This window comes from Natrix helvetica, assembly GCF_964273705.1.
Source record: "Natrix helvetica genome assembly, chromosome: 2".
In the NCBI taxonomy this organism is placed as follows: domain Eukaryota; kingdom Metazoa; phylum Chordata; class Lepidosauria; order Squamata; family Natricidae; genus Natrix; species Natrix helvetica.
In genome coordinates this window covers 38283359-38311332 of record NC_138552.1, presented here as the reverse complement: position 1 = coordinate 38311332, position 27974 = coordinate 38283359, and the positions used below count along the sequence as shown (strand labels likewise).

Genomic DNA, 27974 nt, shown 5'->3' with positions numbered 1-27974 from the left:
CTCTTCGCCACCCATGGCCTGCCAGATCTCCTCGTATCCGATAACGGACCCCAATTCACGGCCATGCACTTTGAAACATTTTTAGCAGGGTTGGGAATCCGGCATGCCCTCATCGCGCCGTTCCATCCAGCATCAAACGGACAGGCGGAGAGAATGGTGCGATTCGCAAAAGAGGCCCTCGCCAGGATGGGTCCAGGTGATTGGCAAACACGCATTGACCATTACCTCCTCATTCAACACATTACCCCGAGTGCAACGACGGGTAGGAGCCCCGCTGAACTACTCATGGGCCGTCGCCTACGGTCTCACCTAGACCGGCTCCACCCGAATTACTCTGCCACGGCTCCCCCAGACTCTACAAGTAAGATCCGGTCTTTCAGAGTAGGGGATTCAGTATACGCTCACAACTACACAGGGGGGACATTGTGGATGCCGGCAAAGGTCATTGGCATCACGGGTCCACGATCGTATTTGCTAGAGCTAGAAGATGGGCGGAATTGGAAAAGGCACATCGATCAACTTCGGGGTCGCCTAGCACACTCCAACCTTCGAAATGAAGATGAAAGTTTCCTGTCTACAGAAAGTCAGCCACAAGAAAACCCCATCATAGGAAACAACGACGCCGGCGAGCCAAGCGTGGAACAAGACTACACGCACGTAGCAGAGCAGCCCCCAGACAACGCAGCCGAACAAACTCCTGAACGCCTGAGCAACGAAGGCACAAGACCTCCAGAACGGGAATTAGAAAAAGCACCCGATCCTGCAACTACTTCGAACCAACCCGCACCCAGTCCTGCAACCACTTCAAACCAACCCGAACTACGACGTTCCTCCCGAGCAAGACAAACACCCACCTACCTAAAAGATTATGTTACCTACCGCAACGTCCCATCTAGGAGGGGAGGGGTGTTAGATATTAACATATATCGGGATAAGTCTTCTCTCTGGTCCGCTCCTACAGCGGGAAACAGGTATCCCTCTGATTGGTCAAGGGGCGTGCCCAATCCCTATAAAAGGGGAACCCTCCGACTACAGAACAAGCTGGATCACTACTACTACTAATAAAGAGCTGTTAAGTCACTTCGTGTCCGCAGTCTGTCTCTCGTTGCCCAGACTTAACAGGAAGGACGCATTCTGAAGCTCTCCATTGAATGAATTGAAATTAGAATATAAAATAAATAAAATAGGAATAAAAAAAGCATAGCACAACGACAGGTGACGGCATACTTTTCCCATATCAGCTCCCAGTTCAACCCAGTTATCTCAGAGCACAGATAAGGTTTCTGAAATCTAATGCTGTGATAAGTAAGGCAGTAGTCTGACTTGGAAGAAGGAAGTTTATTCCTTTGTCTGCAGTCAGGGAACTCTCACATCATGAGCTGGTTTGCCATCCCAATTTTTATGTAAACTGTACCAAAGGAGGAGGGGGAGAGGCAGAAAGTATAATTATTCGATCCACTGGTCATTTTATCTGAGCTGCAAGGGTATAAACACTTTCTTCATCATTTTAACATTAGTATTGTACAAACATTACATAATTTTAAAATTCTACCGTATAGGCATAATACGCTCTTGGTGTGTCTGTGCAGAGATGCCTCAATGAGTAAGTCTTACTCTCATGAAAGTTGAGTGCTGCATTTATTATTTTATATTATACAAACAATCATACAGCATTGCATTCTTCAACATCTTTTCTAAAAATATCTTAAGATAATCAAATAATCTTGCTTAAAAGTTAATGGATGCTGATATAAATTTATATGATGTAACTGGTTCCCCCCTCCCAGTACTTAATTTTACCTCCAATAAACTCTCTTTTCTTTTAAGCTGAAAAGCATGCTGGCATTCCCTGTGTAACAGCATCAGTGGATGACATACAGTTTGAAGAGACAGCCAGGTACATCTTAATTTTATCAGACCTTACTATAGTTTGTTAGTTAATACCATAGTTTTAATCAGTATATATAAACATAGAAATACTAATCCACGCTTTGGGAATATGATTCATTGCAAAAGCATTATAATAAAATAGAAAATTTAAATTTCTATAGATTGTGAAAATCTGAGAGTTGCAACTTAATTTGTTTTGTTTCTTACAGTTTAATTCTTAAACTTTAAATTTAAATTATTTTTAGAAAGGTATTTAATTCTTAATTTTTTGATCTGACAATGAACATTTTTGATAAATTAAAAAGTCATTAATTGTCCCATTTCTTGTACATGCTTCATGCATTTATAATGTGTAAATTCAAGGAATAGTTGCTTCCTTTCCTGTCCTGACGAAATAAACTTTTCATTTTCTGTTATTTTCCCTGTAAATGGTCTCCAGTTGATTTCCTCCAAATGGTTTGAAACAAACTGGTCTGGGAGAGACATTTGCAAGGAAGAATTAGCAGATGTAGCACTACAGTCCATTCGAAGGGAGAAAGGGCTGATTCAGTTATTTTGACATCTCCCATTTCATTGAACCTAAGATTAAATACCCCAGCAGCACTGCTGTGCATAATTACCTTTAGTAAAAGAAAATGAGAACAAAATTTTAAAATGTTCTACAAAATCCAACACTTAAAGGTTTGTGACTGCAGTTCAATTTGATGCTAGGTGGGAAAATAACAAAATGTTCAAAAATAGAGTGCATTCACTACATGCTACGTTTGATCTTAACCAAAAGGCCAAGACTAGGTTCCAAATTGTAAGCCATTTGTATGGATTAAAAAGACAATAGTGATTTATTTCAATTAATATCCAAGATTCCTTTGACAAATGGATGCACTTGCCAACAACATAAATGTTCCAAAACAGGGATTTTTTTCTTCATAAATTATAGGTGTGTTCTTTAATTTAGATTTCTGGAAAAGTGCCCCCACCCTGTGTAATATTTGTCCCCTGGAGATAAGGCAGGTTCCCACTCTCTCCTGGCCTTCTGAAAATGAGTTAAAACAAGGCTCTGTGGCCTTGCATGGAGAGCACAGCTGTGGCTAGTAACTTTAAGTAATTTTAACAGTGTTTTATCATCCTTGCTTCTTTTTGATTTTCTAAACTTGAATATATTGTTTTTATATCTTAATACTTTATTTTACATTGCCCAGAATCCCTCTCTGAAGGAGATGGTGGTTCAGAAAATTCATTTTTTTTTTTACTACCGGTTCTATGGGCATGGCTTGATGGGCATGGCATGGCTTGGTAGGGGAAGGATACTGTAAAATCTCCATTCCCTCCCCACTCCAGGGGAAGGTTACTGCAAAACCCCTATTTCCTCCCGATCAGCTGGGACTCGGGAGGCAGAGAATAGATGGGGGCGGGGCCAGTCAGAGGTAGTATTTACCGGTTCTCCGAACTACTCAAACTTTCCACTACCGGTTCTCCAAAACTGGTTAGAACCTGCTGAATACCACCTCTGATAGCTATGTTTGGTATCTTTGGAACATGGAATTTTCAACCTTTCGGAGAACAGAGGAAAAAATAGAACCTATTTTTCCTACATTATAGAATCATTTCCTGTTCTTCCATTTTTATTGCACAAATATTTGTATTTTCTAGATAATTAGTGTTATTTAAGGAACATTGCTTTTGTTCTCTAGAACCTTGGGTCTCTGAAGAATGCACCTTATCAGAACACACTACATAAATCCTATTTAAATCATTGATACTCTATCCAATGATGTTCTGTGTATGTTTATAATCCAATTTCTATGTTGATATTTTTTATTTACAATCAGAGACCAAAGAAACAGATAAAAAAATGACCAAAAGACTAAATACAATTCCAGTGCTTCCCAATGATGATCACTGGATGGATCTAATTAAACATGCATATCTATTCTGCAGGTCATCCTAAACACTTAGGAAGTATTATTAACTCTGAGGCCTATTGGTTCCAATGTTGGGAGTGTACTGCTTGCTTCCCCCACAACAAAAGTGCATATTTTTAACACAGACCTTGGGAATTAGAATGCAAGGAACATTGTCCTGTCAGACCATTGCATTTTCATTTATAACTGATGAGAACCTTTTGAATGCAGCAGTCTGATAGCTCTTGCTAAGGATCCAGGAACAAATGCAAAAAGAGGAAAACAGTCCAAAGTGACATCCTTTGTTGAAGCATTCTTCAACAAGGTCCTAAAGTTACTTCCTACCTTCCCTAAGTGAAGCAAATACTTCTGATTGAAATTCTGAATTGACTAATAGTCTGGCTTGGTAAACAGTTTCCAAAGGTTCCTAGGTTCAATCTCTAGGATGGGAGTTCCCAACCCCCATACCACAATGGACTGGTACCGGTCTGTGGCCTGCTAGGAACCATGCCGCACAGCTGAAGGTGAGCAGCAGATGAGCATGCAAAACTGAAACCATCCCTCACTCCCTGGAAAAATTGTTTCCCACAAAACTGGTCCCTGGCATCAAAAGCATTGGGGATTGTTGCTCTAGGACCAGGTAAAACAAACAGTTAGTATGCAAAGTGGAAAATCTTAAGGTTTTGGAAAGATGTTGCCAGTCAGTCTTCATGACATTAAGCTAAATAGACAAAACAATCAGGCATTGAGTTGTTACCTGAACAGTTCTAAATTTAGATTTAAATTCATACACTATATTGCCAAAAATATTCACTCACAACTGATTCTGATTATGTGGATGGGTGAGCGAATACTTTTGGCAATATAGTGTATTTAAAGGCTCCCTGGAAACTTCTTTCTTCAAGTGGACTAATTGTGGAAAGAGTTTGCCTGGCCAGTGTCCTGTCATTGACATTTAAGGAAAAAGGACAATAATCTTTTGAGATCCATAGAGAGTCATTTTCTACTCCCTCTTCACTTCTGACCATAATATTAAGATAGGACATTTGAAATTATATGATTTCAGTATCAATTTCCAAAACACATAGGTGTACATTAGTTTCAGCATATTGCAAAACACATAAAATTATGTTTTGTAATTATATGTGACTTTTTTTTTAAAACAGAGTTGGGCAGATTATCAGCATTACAGCAAAGGTAAACAGGGCATTTACTACCAGTATGGAGGTAAGAGATTGTATTTATTTAAATTGAAATACTATATTTTATTATATTAATATAGGATGAAGCAAGTAAAGAAATGAATTTATCCAAATTCCATCACAGATGGTTTTTTTCTTCATTCATTTCCATACTCTTAATAGCTTTATTTTCCAAATTCGGCATTATGTTAGCTATCTAAAATATTTGAACGAAATATTTTATTTCAAAGTTGAAAGTTGAACATAGAAACTGAAGTTAGTCTACAAGTGACTCTGTGCCAGTCATTCTAAACCCTATGTCCTATAAAGACTTGTTTGTGCAGTTAAAATTAAGAGGCTACAGCAGTAAATCTCTAATAAAAGATGTGATAAAGATTAAATAAACAAATTGAATTACTGTAATAAATATAAATGTATAGATATCATGTGAATGTGAATGTCCCACTTAGCAGTGACAATTCCAGCATGGAATGGGTCAACTCTGTGTGGCCAGTTGGGAGCCGCCCGGTTGGGGTGGCCTCCTCACCACCACCACCAGTGTCTCTGCCAACTCACTGCTGCCAAGTTGTTGCAGGACAACTGAACATGGCCAGTTCACTATGGGAACAACTTGCTATGGGTGCCCAGGCGAGCGACAAGCAAGCAAGGAGAGCCGGGTGGATGGGCAGGCGAGTGAGCAAGCAAGCAGGTGGACAGGGTGGACAGTGGCGGTGACAGCTGGGGGCTTTCCTTTTTCACATCCCTGCCACAGCCACCATACTGAGCTCTGGGTCATTCAGAGTTCCAACCGGCAGCGCCGGTGGATGAGAAGGAGGTGGCAGCCGAGGGCTTTCCATGGGGGACATAAAATAATTATCAGGTGTCTGGATTGGGATGGGGATCCTAACAGTGCCACATAGTCGCTTGGGGTTATGATGTATACATGAAAAAGGTAGAGATTCTTATTTTCATTAAGATGAAAAGAATAGTTGTTACTAATGCACTTGTTCACAGTTATGTAATTGCCTAGAATTCAACAATGGCTTTGTTATCTGCATATAGGTTGGTGTCAGAGTTACATTACAGGACCCCTTGACTAAGGTTCAAAAACAAATTTGTGTGGCTTTCTCTACATACGTTACAAGGCCAGTAGGAAAAAAGAAGGTAAACATTTCATTGAAAAATTCTAATATTTCTGTTCTCAAACTTGGTGAACTTGCCAAAAAGCCATTACTATTTACTGTTTCCTTTTTTTTGGTATTGACAATAAAATAATGAAAAATATTACATTTCATTTCTGAGTAATAACTTCATCGTACTTTTCTAAATATTTTTTTGTTCCTTGTATTACTTTCGGCAATTCCTTTTTTGAAATAGTGTATTTTTATAATTCACTAATATCAAACATTCATTTTGCTTGCAGATATTATTAGCATTGTTCCTAAGCTGCCACATTAAAATTTTTATTTGAAAAAAGCAGCCCATTTTCAGATATACCATTGCCAATGATCTTGGTAATCTAGAATATTTAGGACAATATACAATTAAGAATATGTGCTGCTAGGATAGCTTTTGCTTAAAAGAATGGAAAAGCAATTACCGTACATTTTCTTGTCTATCTGGATATCTCTAAAAATCTGTAGCATTGCACTACAGCACTGAAAAATCACCTGGAGCAAATCTGGGGAAGCAATGAATGAATGCAAGGTCTGTTCACATATCCATAGTTCCATTTATTGCAAGGATATAGTTAGGGGGATCACCTGTGCACTAAAGCTGATGAGGATCATTGAAATCTAACTACAATAATTGATTAACTATTTAAGGACATTGTGGTAGTTGTTAATTGCAAAGTCATCTCTGACCCAACGCGACCTCATGGACAACGTTCCTCCAGGCCTTCCTGTCCTCTCTTTTGATACTGTCAATGGGGTTTTCATGGCAAAGATATTTGGGGGGGGGGGGTGTTGTTGCCATTTCCTTCTCCAATGGATCATGTTTTGTCAAGAGCTCTCTGCTATGGCCTGTCTGTCTTGGGTGGCTCTGCACGGCATAGCTTATAGCTTCATTGAGCAAGGACATTGTAGACTGGGCTGCAAACTGAGTTGTAGAGTTTAAAAGATGTAGAATAATCCCTAGCATCTTGCATTTCTATTTTTTTTCATAAAAGCTAATCTCACATGATTTTTGTTTTCATGTTTAGAATATTGTATAAATTATTAGAAATTGTTTATTAAATGATTAGGTTTTAGATTAGTAAATATTTTAGGTTAATATTAAGCTTACTACAGATGTGGCAGAAAGATTGTTTTAGTGTTAATGGGTTCATGATATAATTTTACTATGACTTGCTAATACTGTTTTTTTTCTTTTTTAAATATTTAGATTAACCTAAAGCCAGTCAAGCTTCTCAGTGTGCAAGATTTCATAGAGCATGCCCTGGCTGCTGAGCGAAGAAAAATTAGACTGGATCATGACCGTGTATTTAATGATCTAATGGATAAATGTGGCATGGATGATGGTCAGTAAAACAAACGTTATGTTGCTTATTTCGAATTCTCTGAAAAGGGGGAGAAGTTCCAACAGTTACTTGGCTGCATTGTTTGAATGAAAAAGCCCTGGAAACTCACAGCACTGTGTAATGTATCATTTATGAAAAATATAAAATATGAAAAGATATAAAGGAAAGCCACGTGCCCTTCTGTGAAGTGATATTCCTGTTTTAAATCTCCCAAAACTAGGAGCAATGTAAACAAGCTTGCCATTAGCTTATTGCTAGTAGTTCAGAAAATGTCTGGTAATACCATAATAAATGTTACTAATGAACATGGGTGTCCGCAACTTCTCTTCATATTATTGGCATTTTTCTTCTTTTAATGCCATCTCCACTTTTTAAAATTTTCACACACATTTATACACATCACAACCACATGCCTCTTCCCTTTTGAATTTATTATGTAATTAAACAATGCAGCTGCACATTGTCTCGTTTCTATACTCTGACATCAACATGTTTCTGAACTCATAATTAATGCATGCATTGAAACAGAATCAAGGCAAATGATAGAACCCATTCTTTCAACTTATACAATCAACTCATCCACCTCACCCGCATACACACTTTGTTTATGCAAGGCATCTCACTAGAAAGCAGCTTATGTATTTTCAGGTCTTCACTTTTAAGAGAATATTATTGAAACAAGCATAGGGCCCATATCTAAAAGTAGATAAAGTGAGGATGAATTTATCAAATGCTAAGACTGCTTTGCTGAAAATGAGTACAGAGTTTACTAAAAAAGAAGCAAGGCTCAATTATATTGTTGAAATTACTAATTTAACAGGCTGATAAGTAGGTCCAAAATGCAAGGCAGTCAGATGGATCCAACTACAACTCTGGGATTATGAAACTAATGAAACGGGGGCAGAAGCCAAAGGCTTAATTTAGGTCAAGTGAAATCATGTGACAGATTAGCCTGGCTGGCATTTAAAACAAAAACATATACTTTTAGTAGGAATATGTTCCTTCCTGATAATAGAAAGATACCTTTCTATTTTCTTTCTATTAGGTATTTTCTTTCCTATTTTCTCTCTAAAATACATTTAAATACCATTATAATTCTAATCAATTTAGTCTCTAAAGATATATAGCATGACATTTTTAGAGATCAGAATCAAAACAGGTAGTCCTTGGGTTATTCAGTGACCATTCAGAGTTGTAAAAGCACTGGACACAGGGGACCTACAACCAGCCCTTGCAGTTGCAACCATCACAATACGTGATATGGGTGCTCGGTGCCTGGCTGGCAAATATGATGTTACAGTGAACTGCGATCACATGATTGTGATTTCCAAATTTCCCTGCTGCTGTTTTTCTGCCTGCACTCCGGAGTGCCTGGCCTTGGTACCCACCACAACACCATCCCATTTACTGGAATCCCTGCCATTGGCAAACCTCCTTCCTGACTACAGCAAGCCCCGCCTGCCCAGAGCTCTCACCCACAGCTTCACTTGCTAGCTTGATTATCTGGTCTCTGGTCTGATCCTGTCTTTTCCTATTTAACGACCTGTATAGTCTTGGAGTTGGGACAGAAGCCTGGACTACAGGATTACTGTTGCTAAGTGATGCGGTCATGTGATGTTGTGCTTTGCAGCAGCATTGTTTAGCAATAGAAATTGCAGTCCCAATTGCCTTCATAACTTACTGTAATAATAGTGCACATGAGAAATGTCTGTCCTAAAAGAATATGGAAGTCATAGAATTTTTCTAATGCAATACAAATTTTATCGATGTCTATGAAATTCAGAAAAGCTGTGCTAGGATAAAACATTGTAACTTCAGTTGAAATGTAAGTGTACTTGGAGTGCTGGCAATTATCCTAACACCAGGGTGATATGTTCTAGACCATGTTTGCAGTAAAGAGAAAGATGTGGTTTACACCGATTGCACTCATGTGCAGAGCATTGAACTCGTCCTGCCGCCTCATGCCAATCATCAAGGAAATACATTTGGTGGCCAAATTATGGCTTGGATGGAAACAGTGGCTACTATTTCAGCAAGGTGCCTTTTCATAGAACTTTCTTCTGTATTAGATATTATCGGGCACATTTAGTAAGAAATAATGGCTACTAGGGAAAAATAAGAGGAGGGAGGGTCTCAATGAAAGTTCATCTCATCACACAGAGAATTCCACTCTCCTCCCGCAATTGCTGGGTACATGCAACTCTTTCTTTGTGCGTGAGAGACATGAATTTCTATTAGAATTCCCTTCACACTTCAGTGGGCCAGATTCATTGTCAGGATGCTGGATGTTCATTCCCATTCATTATTCATGTAGCTCTGATTCGTAGCCTGAACTTACGTGCAATAATAACTGCTTTTGCTTCGTTGCCAGATAAATAAATCATTTTATTAAAATTGTAAATCTATCAAAGGTTATAATCACCAAAGACCCAAGAAAGCAACATTTTTACGTAAAACGTATACACCAAATACCTGTAATACATCCGATTGGACAAAACAGGAGTCATATTTAGCCGTAAGAAACCAAATAGTTGTAACAAGAAAAATAAGGAGCATAACCGTAAGGTTAAAATTCTACTGTATTTTATGGAAATACATTAGAAACATGGCTAAACGGTAACCAAAAACTGTCTGTTCTGCTTGAGAAATAAATGGCTTGCTGCAAAGCTTTTGTAAAACAACTCACAATTAGATTTGACCTTTGGAAGGTGGCAGAGTTGCTATGGCCACACACTGCCGAGGAATAAAAAGAGGCCATTTATTTATTTATTTTAAAGGCTATTTGCAAAACACAATGGGAAGCTAAACTCAGAATAGTGTATCTAAAGTTTATGGATGATATCTAGCACAGTTTATCAAGTGATGGAACTAATACCATCTATAAAAAAGAGTAATTTCTCATCTGCCATGTAATTTCCCAACATTAAAATCTGCCCTAGAGGAGAGACTTAGGGATCTGTAAAGCATATTCCTACTGTACAAATAAAAGACCTTTTAAAGGATGAGGAATTTTATCCATTGTTCATTTTTAACTATTTCAATACTAAGCAAACATTAGATCCAGAAATAATCCTTTACAATGAGATCTAAATGAAAGCATGGAAGTCTTGCTTTAATAAAATTATTTTAATTTTCAATAACAATGTTAAGATCAAAATAGACAACAAGCCTATATATCCTTCACATCTGGTCTGATATTAATCTGCTGGTGCCCTTAACTGTGAGTATTGCAAATTAAATATTTAGCAATTTAAATAGGAGGAGCAAATTATTCCTAATGAAATCCAATGTAATTTGAATGCATTATAATGATGCTCAGTTAAATTAATTAGAAACAGATAATTGTGCACATTTAACAATTCTGGTACATCATAAAGAGGTAATTGAATTACGCTAAGGATAAATAATGGCCCCAAACAATGTCATTGCTAAACAAAGGTTAAAAATTTCGGATTTATGTAAACACTGAGTTCTTAGCCAAAATGTTTTAGAACATTTATGCATTAAAATAAATCTAAATGGAAGATTTATTTTCACATAAAAATGAAAGGATTGGTGATTATTTATGAAAATACAAACAAAGAGGTGATTGTGGGATCATTGATGATACAGTATTTAGCAGGTTCTGACCAGTTTTGGAGAACCAGTATTGGAAATTTTGAGTAGTTCAGAGAACCACTAAATACCACCTCTGACTGGCCCCACTCGCATCTGTTCTCTGCCTTCCGAGTCCCAGCTGATCAGGAGGAAATGGGGATTTTGTAGTAACCTTCTCCTGGAGTGGGGAGGAAATGGAGATTTTACAGTATCTTTCCCCTGCCACACTCACCAAGCCATGCCCATCAAGCCATGCCTCGCCCACAGAACTGTAGTAAAATGTTTTGAATCCCACCACTGATTACACATATGTATCATCAATGATGACACAATCATCTCTTTGTTTGTATTTTTACAAATAATCACATAGATGGGAGTCATTGCTTAAGAATTTGTTAGTGTCGAATTCTCTTATTTGTCAACATATTCATTTGATTTCACAGAACTTTTCAAGAAGCTTGATTGGTTAAAAAAAATTGAGCAACATAGTTGGTAATGTGATGTTGTATCAGGGGTGGGTTCCTGCCAGTTCTAACCTCTTCTATAGAAGAGTTTCCACAAATCTACAATGCCGCTTAGAACCGGTTCCAGCTCCCTCCCCCTGCCCATCCGCACATCATCAAGATGAAGAGAGAGGAGGAATTCTGGGAGTTGAAGTCCACAAGTCTTAAAGCTGTGAAGTTTGAACATCCCTGGGGGGTTTTTTCTAAAGGGTTAGGGGTGCAAGGGTCTTTTAACTTGACAGTTTTAAGACTTGCACACTTCAATGCCAGAGTTCCTGAGCCAACATGACTGGAGGAGGAATTCTGGGAGTTGAAATCCAGAAGTCTTAAAGCTGTCAAGTTTGAAGAGCCCTGGTTTTTTTCCCCAAATGGTTAGGGGTGCAAGGGTCTTGTAACTTGACAGCTCTAAGACTTGCGTGCGTCAAAAGCCAGAGTTTATGAGCCAACATTTTGGTTGCTAACCGAGAGCGTTGTTAAGTGAGTTTCACCGCATTTTACAAGTTGGTCACACCCATCGTCACATGGCTGGCAAGCCACTCCCACCTGGTCACATGGCTGGCAAGCCACTCCCACCCAGTCACATGGCTGGCAAGCCACTCCCACAAAGCAGGCCACACCCACAGAAGAGGTTCTAAAAAAATTTGAAACCCACCACTACGTTGTGTGTATAAAAAATACACAGAATTGTTCCCAAATATGAATATTAAAACACAATTCTTAAATTTCACAACTTCTCATTGAATACATTTTATTAATTTTCTCAAAACTAGTTTAAACTTGAAAATCAGTTTTGGGTAGTATTTCTGTAGAAATCATTGCATTGACATAAAAAAATGTGTATTTTATTTTGTTTGCTTTTATTCAGCCGCCTGTGTCATGTGCATCCAACTCTGAAATCTGTAGATATGTTTAAATTCCGAGGACCTTCAACTGTCGGTGACCGCCTTATTTTTAATGCTATAGTTAATAATACTTTTCAGAAAAGGTAAATACTATATCTTTATACTACAAATATTTATCATATCTATCTGTCTGTCTGTCTATCTATCTAAACAATATATAATAATATAAAATAATAATATAATATAAATAATATAATATATATATATATGCAAAATTACAATGCAAATAGGGATACTCTTGCTTGAAACTTAAAGCTTTGACATTGAAGCATTCTGTATAACACAGTATGATAAGGATGTATGAATGTGTAGGTATATGTATGTATATATATGTGCGTGTGTGTGTACATATATATCTATATGTATTTGTGTTACAACCCCTGGTATGCCCTGGTATGCCTGGTATATATATCTATATCTATATCTATATATCTATCTATATCTATATCTATATCTATATCTATCTATCTATCTATCTATCTATCTATCTATCTATCTATCTATCTATCTATCTATCTATCTATCTATCATCTATCTATCTATCTATCTATCTATCTATCTGTCATCTATACACACATGCATACGCAATGCAAATAAGATTGTTCTGCGCATGTGCAGAACTGAAAAACAAGATGGCGGTGCCTACAGGGAACCAGTTCAGGAGTCTGATAGGCCTGGGTCTCTGCCGGTTCCAATAACCCAGGCCGCCAAACCACTAACGGTTCAGCCGAATCGGTCTGAACTGGTAGGAACCCACCACTCTCTGTGTGTGTGTGTGTGTGTGTGTACCATTTTGCCCCAAAATAAGAACTCATATTGGGCGCACATGTAAAAATTAAGTAAGAACTTACTTTTGGGATAGGTCATATTACCAACAGTAATTGGTTTTAATTGGTTTTTCTGCACACTGGAGTGCACTGGAGTAAATCAACCTCAGCAATTTTAACTTGTGTTGATATTTATTTATTCATTGGACTTGTATGGCTGTCTTTCTTATATGATGATTCTGGGTCATGCATGTCAAACTGGCGGCTCACGGGCCAGATGCGTCAGATCTAGGCCATGCCCACCCCGGCTCCATAAAGGCAAAAACGTTGTGATACGTCACAATATGTCAAGTGACACACCTGTGCTCTAGGTAATTCAGGACAATCTATAAGGAACATAAGTTGCCCCAGAATGATTGGTGGGGAATTCTGGGAGTTGAATTCCATACAGATCTTAGGTTGAGAAACACTGGACTAGATTCCCCCAAAATCCAAGCCAATTCTACAGTTTTATGATTGATTCTGTGATACTTTGCGTAGTGGAAAGTCTAAATCCAGTTTCTGTTCTGTATTCTATTATAGAATCAGCAGAATCCAGCACACACCAAATCTGACTATAAGAGAAGCTATAATGCAGAATATATTTGGAATCAGATCCTAATGTTTACATTTGACATGCTGTGCAGTGATTTAGATAATGAAAAAAAATATTTATGTAGGCACATTATATCACAGATTAGAATATAATATTATACAAAGATACTGATTAAATAATCTGTTTTTCATCTTAATAAACATCTAATGGTAAGGTTGTATATAAAGCCAGATAGATTAAATGTATTCTGCCTAAAAAAAAGTAATTATTCTTGCTGTTAAGTAAATATGCATATTTTGCAAAATTAATTCTGCTTCTAAATATAGAAAAGATTAAAGAAGTATGTAAATTATTGAAGCTATGTCACTATTTAACTATGGAGACAAACATAATGTATTCACATACTATAAAACATGGAATATTTTACAAAAAAAAATTAGATTTTATCAACTACAATTGTAGATTTAAATCTTTTTGAATTATTTTAATCGACATACAGGTAGTCCTCAACTTACCACCACAACCAAGGCCAGAATGTGAGCCATTTGTTAAGTGAGCTTTGCCCCATTTCATAACCTTTGTTGCCACAGTTGTTAAATGAATCACTGCAGTTGATAAGTTAGTAACATGGTTGTTAAGTGAATCTGGCTTCCCCATTTACTTTATTTATCAGAAGTCACAAAAGGTCACAAAAGGTCACATGACCTTGGGACACAGTAACGGTCATAAGTATGAACCAATTGCCAAGCATCTGAATTTTTGATCACATGATCATGGGGATGCTAAGGTCGTAAGTCTGAAAATGGTCATAAGTCACTTTTTTCAGTACCGTTGTAACCTTGAACTAAATGAACTGTTGTAAATTGAGGACTATCTGAAATTGAAAATGAGTCAGTGATTTTTGGAAAGGAAATCAGTAGTTAGATTTGCAGAAATCGTTATTCACTATATCATATTTTTCTGTCTCTTTTTCTGATATATATTTTTAAGATAACAAAATCCATTTACACAGAAGTTTTTGGTATTTAAAAGAATAACAGAAAAAGAAAAAAGACAAAGCACAAGAACAGATAATGCAAACATCCATTTACATGAAATATACTTCTGCATATTCAAATAATTAATGCTAATGAATTAGATATTTTTAATTCTGTGCAATATTACTCCGAAGTAGCTTCAGTGAGATTTGTATTATACTGTACCACAACTTATTTACTTCTTTATCCAACAACTTATTACTTGAATGATCAGAAAAAAATACTTCACACATCACATTCAATCAGACCCGCACAACATTCAAACCGCAGGCCACATGTAGCCTGCCAAGCTGCCTTGTGTGATCCTTCCATGCCTTTTGAAAACTCAGCAAATCCACTTCTACCAAATTGGATCCACTGCCAGAAAGGATCCACTGCTGCCAATTTTGCAGCCCCAAAGGATGCTTCTGAGCACCTCCAAAATCTTCAGGTCTCAGCAAGACTGCCAGCTCCATCACTGCAGTCACACTGCTAGTCACCAAACAGCTACTTGATACATCAGCTATTCCTTTGTAGCCCAGTTATTTTCAATAGCAATGTGGCTCTTTCCCCTTCACAAATTAATCTGGCTTGTATTAAATCAAGTTTTTTTAACCGTGGTTTTGAACCTAACTTGATGTGTTAGGTTATCTAAGCCAACCGTTTCTTTGAATTAGGAAATCCAGTGAGGCTATCTCTAAAACCTGGCAGCTGAGCTTCTATTTGAAGAGGTCCCTCAAAGGACATTCTACCTCTTCTCTAGAAACAGAGCCATCTCACTTCTCTGAATGGACATTTGACACCAATTCTACTGTAACTGAAACCTGTTCTGACTTTTCCTTTCTTCTGCTTTCTTTGTATTTGAAAAATAATGTCATAATCTCTTTCATTGTCTCTTTAAGCTATCTATTTCAACCAGTTGTTACAAGGTTATTGCACTCTACTGACTAATAAATCACTACTGCAGATTTCAACCCATTTTTAAACTAAGCAAACACCTTTTTTCCAGTATTGAGGTTGGAGTTCGGGTTGAAGCATACAATTGTGAAGAATGGGCCAAAGGTCAAGCACGGCATATTAACAGTGCCTTTCTTATTTTCAATACTATCAATAAACATGGAAATGTTCATATTCCCAGAATGAGTTCCATGTCCAAGGTGAGTTCTTTTTCAGCTGGAAAGGAAGACAATAGATAATGAATAGATAAAGCAAGATTTTCTTTACCGATTTTTATAATTGCAACAATAAGAGAAGAAATTAAGATATCCTGTAAATAAAGTCATTTCTTGATTTGAATTCTGTATGAGGAACTGACTCTAAAGTGTTTTAGATTACATTTTACTTGGAAAATCATTTAGGCCAGTGAAAAAGAGCTAATTAATTTTGTTTTATTAATTATAGTGTGGTCTTAAGCTTTTCAGAGTGCTTCTTTGTTTATTTACATATTTTCATCAAATAGTTGTTTTCATCCCCTGCTTTGTTTTACTGTAATGTTTATGTCACACACAATTTGTTACATGACCTATCAGCTATTCTTAAATGAAGCTATTCTTAAAATGAAGTATAATTACATTTAATTTAACTAATTTAACTAAAGGACTTTTTAAAGAAAAGTTCACGTATTATAACTAATTCCTTGTTTACCTGCTTTGTTCATTTGGAGGATGGCTTAAGAAGGTACCATGGAGCTATTGCACGTAAGAAAATTCGATTATTCAGGTAAAAATAACCCTCAAAGATTACACAAATATTTGATAATTTGTTTATAATGGAATGACTGTTATTTCTCAGTTAATCCAGAAATGACTACTTGATTCATGAAATATCAAACAAATATTCAGTTTGAGGCATATTCCTGATAGGTGGTATGGAAAATACTTTGGAATAATGGAGCAGAACAGATTCAGGAACATATTCCGGTGTATGGGTTGTAAGTGAAAGGGGACAAAATACCTATTGTGGTTCTGTAATGCTTCCAGTTTTACCAGATAGTCATCTTTATTACTACAAGTGTTCATTAAAATCTGGAAGCCTTATCCTCACCTTGCATGCTGGGTTTAATATTCCAATGTATTGAAAGTATAATGCTGGAATTTAGTTATCAGCATAAGGTATGTTTTAGCAATCACAGTTCTGTATTTTTCATTGATGGTTACTACAGTGATTCCTCATCACATTTGTAAATGTAAACAAAATTAACATTTATAAACAGCAATTTAAAAAATACTTGCTTTGGGTAGTTTAAACCTATTTGGAAGTGTAGGATGCTCTTTGAAATCCATGTATTTCCTTAATATACTTTTGGCTTTCTTTCCACTTATGTATATTACCTCCAGGAGATATGCTCTCTTGAAGAAAGAAAATTATTTCACACCTGATTTCTGGGACATTAGCGACCAGGTACTATTTATATTATTTGCACATTGATATCCATCAAGAAAATTGGATCATTTAGTGCAGGATGAGCAGTCTTTTTAAAGTTAGGACCAATTTTTAAATTTTTGGCCTTAGCTGCAAGGGATGTGGAAGTGATGTTACAAGATGTTCCAGGGCTAGTATTTTATGCCTTTCTTCCCACATACAGTTTTGGGCATTTTTAATGATGGCTCAGTGGCTAAGATGCTGAGCTTGTCGATCGGAATGGTCAGCAGTTCAGTGGTTTGAATCCCTAGCGCCACGTAATGGAGTGAGCTCCCGTTAATTGTCCCAGTTTCTCTAGCCTAGCAGTTGAAATCGTGTAAAAAAAATGCAAGTAGAAAAATAAGAACCACCTTTGGTGGGAAGGTAACAACGTTCCGTGTGCCTTCGGCATTTAGTCATGCCGGCCACATGACCAGGGAGACGTGGCATATTCTTGAGAAGCACGAAAAATGAAGTTATTTTTAAAAGCCCTGAGCTGGCCAGCCCTCATTTATTTATTTATTTATTTTCAAAACTTCAAAAATCTAGTACTCAGTACTATGTTTTTGGAATATTATTCTGTCCCACCAAACTTGGTTTACTTATCATCAGAATTGTTTTAAAATTAACCAGCTTTATATAATGCTGATAGCAGAGAAGACAGCAAGTGTGGTTTTATAGCACTGATTTTATGAGCATGTGATGGAAAGAAAAATCTTTCATCAGAGGCATGTAATGCAGAGAAGTCTGTATCAGGATTTTTTATACATGTTCCTAATGTGCTAATTGTGCAAATTACGGTGACAATTCTGTTTTTTTAAATTAGCTCTACCACATTGAATTCAGTCAAATTTGATTCTGAGCATGTTCTTTGAATTCAGATTTAGTCCATTCCTTACTGCAGTTTTTTTTTAGCTTGGTACTTTCATATATCAACAACTTAAAGAATGTGCTGTCAAATATGTGTGTTTAATTTATCAGAGAAACCAATAGAGATTTACACATAGATTTGTATTGCCTTCATCATTTAAAACATCTCAAGCTCGATCTCTAACTTTCTCAAACTGTAAAGAGTTAAAAACCCATGTATTTTCTAACTGGTTTGCAATTAATTGTCTATTTTAAATTTCAGTCACTCATAATCAAAAGCAATGTTACAGCACTGACTGTCTTGGCAGCAAAGCCTGGATGGGAGATATGTATGACTCTAAACCATGTAGGTACTACCCATGTGTTTTCTTACAATAGACTTCAATAGACAATTCTTGTGTGCATGTCATAATTGTTTCTTTTTTAAAAAAAATCCTTTTACTTGGAGTAAAGATAACTGAAGACATGGGAATTGACTTAAAGGAGATTACATATATTACAGTAGCAGAAAGGTCTCTTTTCTTTTCCTTAACCATTCTTTTTTGTTTTCTCCTATTTTTCTTGGTGTTGGCAAGAAAAGGTCCCTTTCCATCACAAAAGATTCACTTTGTGTCAGCCTCTATTTTCCTTGCTTGCTATCGGCTGCCATAGAAATAGGGAGGGAGGGCGCTTGAGATATTTGGGAGGGGGAATTACTGGTGCTGGAGGAGGTATGAAGAAGGGAGTTTTGTTCTCACCATCTTCTCCGCATGCTGATGGCCTGGGTTTGGACTTGGTCAAGGCCAACCGTCTCACATACCAACTTGATGAGGCTTTTTGAAGATGCACCCCACATGACACCTTAGAGAGTTGCAGATTGGACATTGGGTTGGGGAATGGGGGGGAGGGTGCTGTATAAATGTTTGGTATGTACATGTTCGTGCCTTTTTGGCTCAGATCTTGCTTTCCTTTTCGCTGTTTTCAATTCATATCCAGTAAAGGTACTTTATCTCTATTCAAATGGAGTTGAGGTTTTTCTTTCTTGGATATTGAAGAAGGCATGCCTGACACCTTCCTTCTGACCAATCTCTTACTCTGAAGAGAACTGCAGCACTGTCCATCAAATTACAGAACTATATCCACTCCCATCAGATTTACTTATCAAGAATATATTACAAAGTCAAACATGATTGATCATGACTAACTATTCAAAATGTGTCTTTTAAGTACCTATCAGTTAGGAATAATAAAGGCTGAAAAATAATGTGACCAAGAACATCACATTATTTCATCAACTATAGAAAATACTGTCTATGGTCTGGATTTATTTATGTTTACATTAAGACAATGAAGTCGAGATAGAGCTTATGCAAAGTAATTTCTTTGCAGTCCATAAGATGTAACTGTTTAGGGGTTGCTATAGACTCACTTTTATAGAATTAACCTAAAAAAGTTAAAGATAATCAACAAAATCATAAATGTTGATACTACAATTCTCATTAGTCTTATTTACAGTATATAGTTTGGGGCGAAAGTTTTATTTGCTAAGTATAGGACATAAAATATTTGGTAATAAAAGTGGACAACCATTTAAATATGAGCCAGCAGTGTGCAACAGCTGCCAAAAAAGCCAACACAGTTCTAGGCTGCATCAACAGAGGGATAGAATCAAGATCAGGTGAAGTGTTAATACCACTTTATAATGCCTTGGTAAGGCCACACTTGCAATACTGCATTCAGTTTTGGTCACCACGATGTAGAAAAGATGTCGAACCGCTAGAAAGAGTGCAGGAAGAGCAACAAAGATGATTAGGGGACTGGAGACTAAAATATATGAAGAATGGTTGCAGGAACTGGGTATGTCTAGTTTAATGAAAAGAAGGACTACCGTGTTTCCCTGAAATTACGATATATCCTGATAATAAGACCATGCCTTATTTTTCCTGTGGACAAAAATATACGCCCTCCTCCAATAATAAGCCCCCTGGACAACCCCCCTCCAGCCAGGCAGAGCGCCACTCACCAACCTACCGATATCCCGAAGGCGCAAAGCTGCAGGAGCCGGGGGAGGGGGGGCAAAGGCACTCACATTGCTTGACGCCTTTGGGATACCGCTAGGTTGGTGAGTGGCGCTGTGCCCAGCTGGAGCGGGGGATTGCCGGGCAGCTGCTCTCACGAGCAGTCACCCAGCAATGCCCCTTTCCAGCCAGGCAGAGTGCCACTCACCGACCCAGTAATATCCCAAAGGCGCTAAGCCGCGTGGCGCTCTGCCCGGCTGCAAAGAGGTTGCGCGAGCACTTGTTTTGCCTCCAGCTCACGTGCCTTCTAGCCTCACCATGCCCAGCTCTCACTGTAGGGCGCTAGGGCGCTGCCCCCACCCCGCTGCCGCCATTCTCCAAGCATAACCGGCTTCCAAACTCCGGAGATCTGCTGCCGACTCTTCCGGCAGCGGCTGCTCTGGGATTACACTCTATGATTGTGGGCTGGCTATTGGAAATCTCTGGTGGGACAGAGAGTCTTCCCGCAGCCAAGCCAGAGCGGCCACTGCCGGAAGACTCAGCAGCGGATCTCTGGAGTTTGGAAGCCGATTATGCTCGGAGCATGGTGGCGGCAGCGGCAGCAGCAGGGTGGCGGCGGCACCCTGGCCCAGCTCTACAGGGAGAGCTGGGCATGGTGAGGCTGGGAGGCATGCGAGCTGGAGGCAGGACAAGTGCTCACGCAACCTCTCTTTCCAGCCGGGCAGAGCGCCACGCGGCTTAGCGCCTTTGGGATATTACTGTGTCAGTGAGTGGCGCTCTGCCTGCTAGAAAGGGGGTTTGCCGGGCGGCTGCTTATGAGCATGGTCACCTCATGCCAGCTTTGTTGCGCTGCTGCGACAACGTAACACAGCCGTTTGCCCCTGAGGCTCTGCCCGGCTCTTCAGGCTCTCGCTCGCAAGAGAGCAGCCACCCGGCAACCCCAAACCAATAAGCCCCCCCCCAATAATAAGACCCAAGCAAAATTGGGGGGGGTGTCAAAAGAAAATAAGACCCTGTCTTATTTTCAGGAAAACATGGTAGGGAGACATGATAGCAGTGTTCCAATATCTCAGGTGTTGCCACAAAGAAGAGGGAGTCAAACTATTTTCCAAGGCACCTGAGGGTAGAACAAGAAGCAATGGGTGGAAACTAATCAATGAGAGAAGCAACTTAGAACTGAGGAGAAATTTCCTCAGTTAGAACAATTAATCAGTGGAACAGCTTGCCGCTAGAAGTTGTGAATGCCCCAACACTGGAAGTCTTTAAGAAGATATTAGATAGCAATTTGTCTGAAACGATATAGGGTTTCCTGCCTAGGCAGGGGGTTGGATTAGAAGACCTCCAAGGTCCCTTCCAACTTTGCTATTGTATTGTATTGTATTGTAAAATAAATACTATTAATTACCTTTTATGTTAGTAGAAGGTAAACTTAAAGAGAAGACTCCAAATCTGCAGGAAACCGTGGCAGAACTTTGATCAGAATTTTCAGACTAATTTGCCCTTGATATGTGTTAAGGTTACAAATGCTACCCTTCTTGGCTAGTGCATGTTGAAATTGCATGTGTGAAGGATTACGTTGAGGTAGGTAGCTCTAGTGTATTGACTAGAGATTCACATATAAGAATAAAATTAAATACAAGTCTTCCAGAAGTTCACTGTGATTACTAAACATAACAAAATAATAAGTAGATCACATAAACTATATTTAGTTTAAAGAAGAAAATTATTTTTTGCCCATTAAATGAGTACTCTGAATCTGTAAATTCCAAATTAAAGATGTTTTTAACATATTTCCGTGATACCTATTAAAGTAATAAAATAGGTTCATGCTATTACTTGCCTATTAGATCATATCTGATCTAGCCTTGGCTTATAAAACTTCATTCTACTCATGATCCCTGAGATTATTAATTCTTCTTTAAGCACTTGAATCTCCCCACCACATTAAAAGACAAACAATTGTAAACTAAAGTTCTGCATTCTGTATTTAGACAAATTTGTGACAAAGGCCCTGCAATGTGAGGAATTCCTAAAGGATGCTGATTTTATGTCTGGATTTAAACCCAGACTTGGCACGGAGATAGTTTTGGCTGCTGTAATGGAAGCAGTATGGCCCTGTTAGTATTCATTCATCTCAGTGGCATTTCATGCTATAATCCTTTTGGAGTGCTTGAATGAGCTCACAGTTGCAGGGGAGGGGCATGTATTTAGTTGCTACTGTGAAACATCTGCTTAGCCCCCTAGGGAAGAAGGATTCTGTCTTGGCTGTCCCGTGATTTAATACCTATATGAAGTTGTTGGAAGAGATCATTACTATTTGTATATGCTGAAGCAATACTTCGCCTTTTCCTGTTAAACTCCTATTAGCAATAGCACTTAGACTTATATACCACTTCACAGTGCTTTACAGCCCTCTCTAAGTGGTTTATAGAGTCAGCATATGGCCCCCAACAATCTGGGTCACTATTTTACTCACCTCAGAAGGCTGGGTCAACCTTGAGCCTGGTGAGATTCGAACTGCCAAATTGCAGGGAGAAATAGCCTGAAGTACTGCATTCTAACCACTGCGCCACTACGGCTCTTAAGATATTTAAAGAGCTTGCCTATGTCTTCAGACCTGATGGGAGTAGATGGAGGAAAACAAGGTGAAGCCGAATTCAGATAAGACAGAATTGTTGCTGATTCCAGAGACTAGTCTCCAAGGCAGTTTCTGAAGCCTTACCTCTTTAAGATCTATTGACTTCAACTCCAGAATTCCCCAGCCACTGTGTTATTGTTATTAAAAACTAAATGTACAGGAACATCTTAAAAACATATCCACCTTAAACTTGCATTATAATATGCTAATATGTGATATAACATGAAAATCTTCTCTTGACAAAACATTTTCAATTTTTTAGTTTCTTCCCCATATAAAAGAACGTATTAGTGATAGGTTTGTATTCCTATTCATAAGTGGGAACACAAAGCAGCCTTCAGCAGACTATTTTAAAGGTCACTCGGATCCTAGGGAGCAGGTTGTTCCTACAAGAAATCTTCATATTTCTTCGTATTTTCATCTCCATATCTATGCGTGCTATTATTCCTATTGTTAACATTACTTTTATCAAGATAAAACCGCTACTTCACACTGAATGCTATTCTTCTATTTATTTATTAGTTCTCTTTGCACAATCCTCAATCTATATATCTGGTTCTGACATAAATTTATTTATAGAAACTGAATTATTGGTCACAAAGTTATATTTTATTGTTGTATGATACTTGACTTCTTTTCAGGGAATGGTGCGTACTTATCTGGAGATTGCTTTTTAAAACTAAATCATTTTGTAACCTTAGTTGGTGTGATTGTATAATTCAGCATTAAAAATACTTTTTTCCCTAGACAAAAATGTACACTCTCGAGGAGGAAAATGCTTTGTCAATCAAGGTTGAAATGCAAATACAGATACCTTTGAAACTGGCATTCTTTCTTTTATCTAACTTCTCACTTCATAAGCATTGGACTAAATACTACTCGTAAGCATAATTTTGTATCTTTCATTTAGTATCGGTTCTTACAGTCTTAATTTTTTTTAAAAAAAAGCTGGCATTTTGACAAATCTTTGATAATCTAGACTAGTTTAATGAGAATAGAAATCAAGAAGAAGATTGAGTGTGATATGTGAAATCATAGCAATATTTTGGTTTCAAATATACAGCAATATAAGCCTAAACATTTTATAATGAAGGAAATAGATATACGTAAAAAAGACAAAGGATCTTTCAGGGAAGACAAGTTTTAGCCAACGTAGAGACATATTAGACTGTAATCCCCCATGGGGCATGTGAGCAGCAAATGCCTGCAGAAAGAAAATCCAGAAAAGCTAAATGGAGCTTGGATTCACAAACAAGCCAAAAGGAAGGGAAAAGGAAAGGCTGCATCCACTGCTTGAAAAAAAATGATCATACAGTGTAAGGCAGGGGTGTCCAAACTTGGGAACTTTTAAGACTTGTGGACTTCAACTCCCAGAATTCCCCAGCCAGCATGGGAAAATTCTGGGAGTTGAAGTCCACAAGTCTTAAAGTTCCCAAGTTTGGACACCCCTGGTGTAAGGTAATGGAGAAGGGGCCGAGGCCTTCCACTCCTATTTTGCCTCACCTTTCTTTCCAATAGGGAACTGCATTCAAATGGACTAAATTGCAATCCAAGGCAAGTAAAGGGATAGGAAACATCTGGCCACCATGAATTAATGTAAGTCTCCAGATCCAGATCAACAGGGTTTTGAGAGACCTCTCCAAGGCGTTTATTGTATTTTATTAATTTACACACAGGGTCCAAAGTATTCTTTGCAGTACACCGAAAAGACAAAGTACATCATCATCATCTAAAACAGGAGTTTCAAACTTGCGGTCCACGGGCCTGATGCGTCATGCACTGGCCATGCCCACCCCGGTTAAGCAAACGGGGGGGGGGGAAGTAATGATACATCACATGACAACATGACTCTCACACCCCTGATCTAAAACCTCAGTATGAAATCAACATTTCCTTAACCAGCCTAGCAGCTAGGCCAGGTAATCGTAATGTATGTATGTATGTATGTATATATGTATGTATGTATTGTGGCACAACCCCTGATATACCCAAATATGGGAGGGAGCACACTGCTTCCCTTTTCTGTCTTTCGGCTCACTCCAAGAGACCATCCAGGCAGAAAACCATCTTTTTTATGTTCCGTTTGTTACATTTGTGTTGTATTTGTGCTGATAAGTCTCCCTTTATTTATTTTTCAGCACAAATGCAACATACATACATACATACATACACACACACACACACACACACAATAAGAAAAAACCAACCCTTTAAAGCAGAACTGGTTAATCAGTTTAATAAGTCTGAATTTGTAAAAAGAAATCTCTTTAGTTTTTCATCATTTCTTTAAAAACAAAAAAAGGCTAACACTTCAACAGATGTAACCTGAAACAGAGCAGATTTCTATCAATTGAGATCTAAAGATTACATACTGTCTGTTAGTTACTTTTCAGTGATACCCAAAGCTCTAAACTTTATTTCTATATGTCTTATATGCTTGTAGAAATTGTAGAGTCATGGAGTGTGTGACTGAAGAGGACAAAATATACCACATTACATCCTCAGTATCAACTAATGGAAATAAACCCAGAGATTTTTTAATTCTTGTGTCTCAAAGGGAACCTTCTAACACAGAGTAAGTTATCAAATTTGAAAAATTTTTTTAGTGTGTTTATGTGTGTGTGTTTGTATACATACTGTATATATATTCATTTGGTAATTTCTTCTCTGTGTTAAATGTGCATTGCAAATAGCCTTGTTTATATATATATATAGAATGTCTTAGTGTTTCTTAGATTCTTGGTCCCAACTGTTGGAATTCTGATGAGCCCGGGGCTATTATCCCAGCAAAACCAGTTTTGGCTATAACTGCATACTTAATTCTTCATTTAATAATGCATTATAGAGGCATTCAGTGCTGCCACTTTTCAAGATGCAGTCCTGAGCAGCAGTAGGTGTTTTTAGGGAAACATGTAGAAATGGAGAGAGGAAAAAGAATGTAATAGTAGGGAGGCACCTCTTTAATCTTTGCCACCAATCTATGCTCATTACAACTTGCATTTGTCCACCGAATGTGCAGCTTCATAAGCAAAGACATTTATCTTGCCTTATGACTAAAATTACAGGCTTAAACTAGCTGTTCCCTATATGTTATAAACTATTTTTTGTCCTTTAATGATCATAACGCTACACTTAATTCGATTTAGAGATCCTTACATAATAGCGGTGAAGTCAATTGCTGTAACAGCTACTCTGCCTGCTCATCAGAACTACCACCAAAATGAAATCCAGTGTGCTGGATTCCTGATCCAGACTCATGAGGATTCCTCTTTGGTAAGTGGTTTGAAGTTACCTGCCATCTTTTTGTAAGATTTGGTTTCTTCCTTTTTTTTCTCCCTCATTTAGATATAAAAGTAATTTAATTCAAGACAACAGCATGTTGTAATTACATCTAGCTCTGATTGTTTTTCACCTAAAGAAATTATTCTAATGGAGAGAGGAAAATTCCTGAGCAGACATTTTCAATTCCTGTCTATTTCACACCAGTATTGTTTTTTTTCAAAATTTTCATACACATTTTGGTGATTACCGTGTTTCCCCGAAAATAAGACAGGTTCTTATTTTTTTGACCCCCTGAAATAAGTGCTTGGCCTTATTTTGGGGGAGGTCTTGTTATTTTTGAGGTGTAGGTGGTGGCGAGCGTGGGCACCTCATAACTGCTATGTTGCAATATTTTCGGGGAAGGCTTATTTTAGGGGAGGGCTTATTTTAGCACATGCACTCAAAAACCTGATTGGGCTTATTATCCAGGGAAGTCTTATTTTCAGGGAAACAGGGTACGTTGGAAATATTCACCAAATCCACTATGAACCTAGACTTGATTCTTGAACTATTTGACTCACAATCATGTTTTTTTTTAAATCATCATGATTTTATATAAAATGACAAATAAGTTTTTCTTTTAATCACTTTTAGGACTGTTACATAAATACCTGAGATATTTATATATTTGTTTACAAGTTACAAAAGAAAGGGGATGATATAACTTGAAAAAGTTTTAAATGAAAAGAAGCTTAATAGCTTCCCAAGTAGCATCTGTGTGAATAAGTTGTTTTTTTGGGGGGTACAGAAATATTTAAATTTCCTTTCATTCACTCCTCTCATCACAAAATCTTTTGAGATTAGGTGGGCTGAACCCTCTGATCATCAGTGAACTTTCATATCTAAGCAATAAAGCATAAATTTGGCCTTCCAATGAACAACCAGTGTTCTAAGAATGGAGCCCTTAGGAAGTGATTGAAACGAATATCTCTGTTGTGTTTAGAAAGAAGCCACGCACCCATATTAAGTTTGGAATCCTCCATATTTAGTGCAATGTGATGTTAATGCTGGTTATAGCATGGATTAAATAACAATGACTGTATATTTTGAAGGTTTCTGTCTTCATCCATGGTGTACATAATATCATGCCTTACTTTGCTGGAAACCTTGCTTGTCTGTGGGAATCAATAGAAGATATAGCATCTATGTGCATCCAGTTCTTAGAATCAGAGAACAGCAAAATGAGCTACATTTAATGCACCAATAATGATAAAAATCCATGAAAACTTTATGAACTTTCTATTTAACAAAGCAATTGCCATCTACTTATTTGAAATCATCATCATGACAATTGCACTATCATCCAAGGCTAACTGAATGACCATCTAACCATTTTCTAAATTTTACAAAGATTCTTGTAAACGCAATCTATAATATTATTACATTTTAAATATTTTAGATGCAAATGTTTATTTTAAAGTGAACTTAAACCTGTTATTTATTATAATGTGTGTATTAGGAGTCTGGACTATAGGTATGTTTCACAATTTTGAAACTGTATTTCTGTGCAAGTCACTTTGGCACAAGTTCTATATAATAAATCAGGCAACTTAAAATATGTTAGCTTTAATAAAAATGACAGCTAAATATATTTTTATATTATAATATCTGATCAATATGATAAAAGTTTATACAACATTCTGTTAAGTTCTAGCCATCATTTATTTAGAAATTGCATTTTCCTTAAGCAAACATTTGCTTAATGACATCACTGAGCAACCAAAATTCCAATTCCAATTGTGTTCTAAGTTGGGTATTACCTGTACTGAGCAAAGGCTGAGTGATTATGTAATATTTGGAAATATTTCCTTCCTGTTCAAAGCTAATGGGCCAATCAAACAATTTATAGCATATCCTATTGAAAGGCTTTCAATT

The 27974-nt window shown here is 37.6% G+C and overlaps 1 protein-coding gene across 2 annotated transcripts in view; it reads left to right on the top strand.

Moving 5' to 3' along the window:
* The window catches only part of ACOT12 (acyl-CoA thioesterase 12), a 35402-nt gene extending 7530 nt beyond the window's left edge, over positions 1 to 27872 (top strand). The window contains exons 2-15 of one of the 2 annotated variants that reach the window (XM_081944535.1): positions 1828 to 1897; positions 4958 to 5018; positions 6035 to 6136; positions 7358 to 7493; positions 9374 to 9530; positions 12459 to 12578; positions 15883 to 16030; positions 16537 to 16592; positions 17210 to 17273; positions 18406 to 18489; positions 23526 to 23659; positions 25222 to 25353; positions 25925 to 26051; positions 27152 to 27872. In XM_081944535.1, the coding sequence (XP_081800661.1) occupies positions 1828 to 1897; positions 4958 to 5018; positions 6035 to 6136; positions 7358 to 7493; positions 9374 to 9530; positions 12459 to 12578; positions 15883 to 16030; positions 16537 to 16592; positions 17210 to 17273; positions 18406 to 18489; positions 23526 to 23659; positions 25222 to 25353; positions 25925 to 26051; positions 27152 to 27295 (1535 nt within the window). In that variant the 3' untranslated portion in view covers positions 27296 to 27872. Of the gene's footprint in view, positions 1 to 1827; positions 1898 to 4957; positions 5019 to 6034; positions 6137 to 7357; positions 7494 to 9373; positions 9531 to 12458; positions 12579 to 15882; positions 16031 to 16536; positions 16593 to 17209; positions 17274 to 18405; positions 18490 to 23525; positions 23660 to 25221; positions 25358 to 25493; positions 26068 to 27151 lie in introns of those variants that run through there. The other variant, XM_081944536.1, reaches the window with a different exon arrangement.
* The last annotated feature ends 102 nt before the right edge of the window (positions 27873 to 27974 follow it).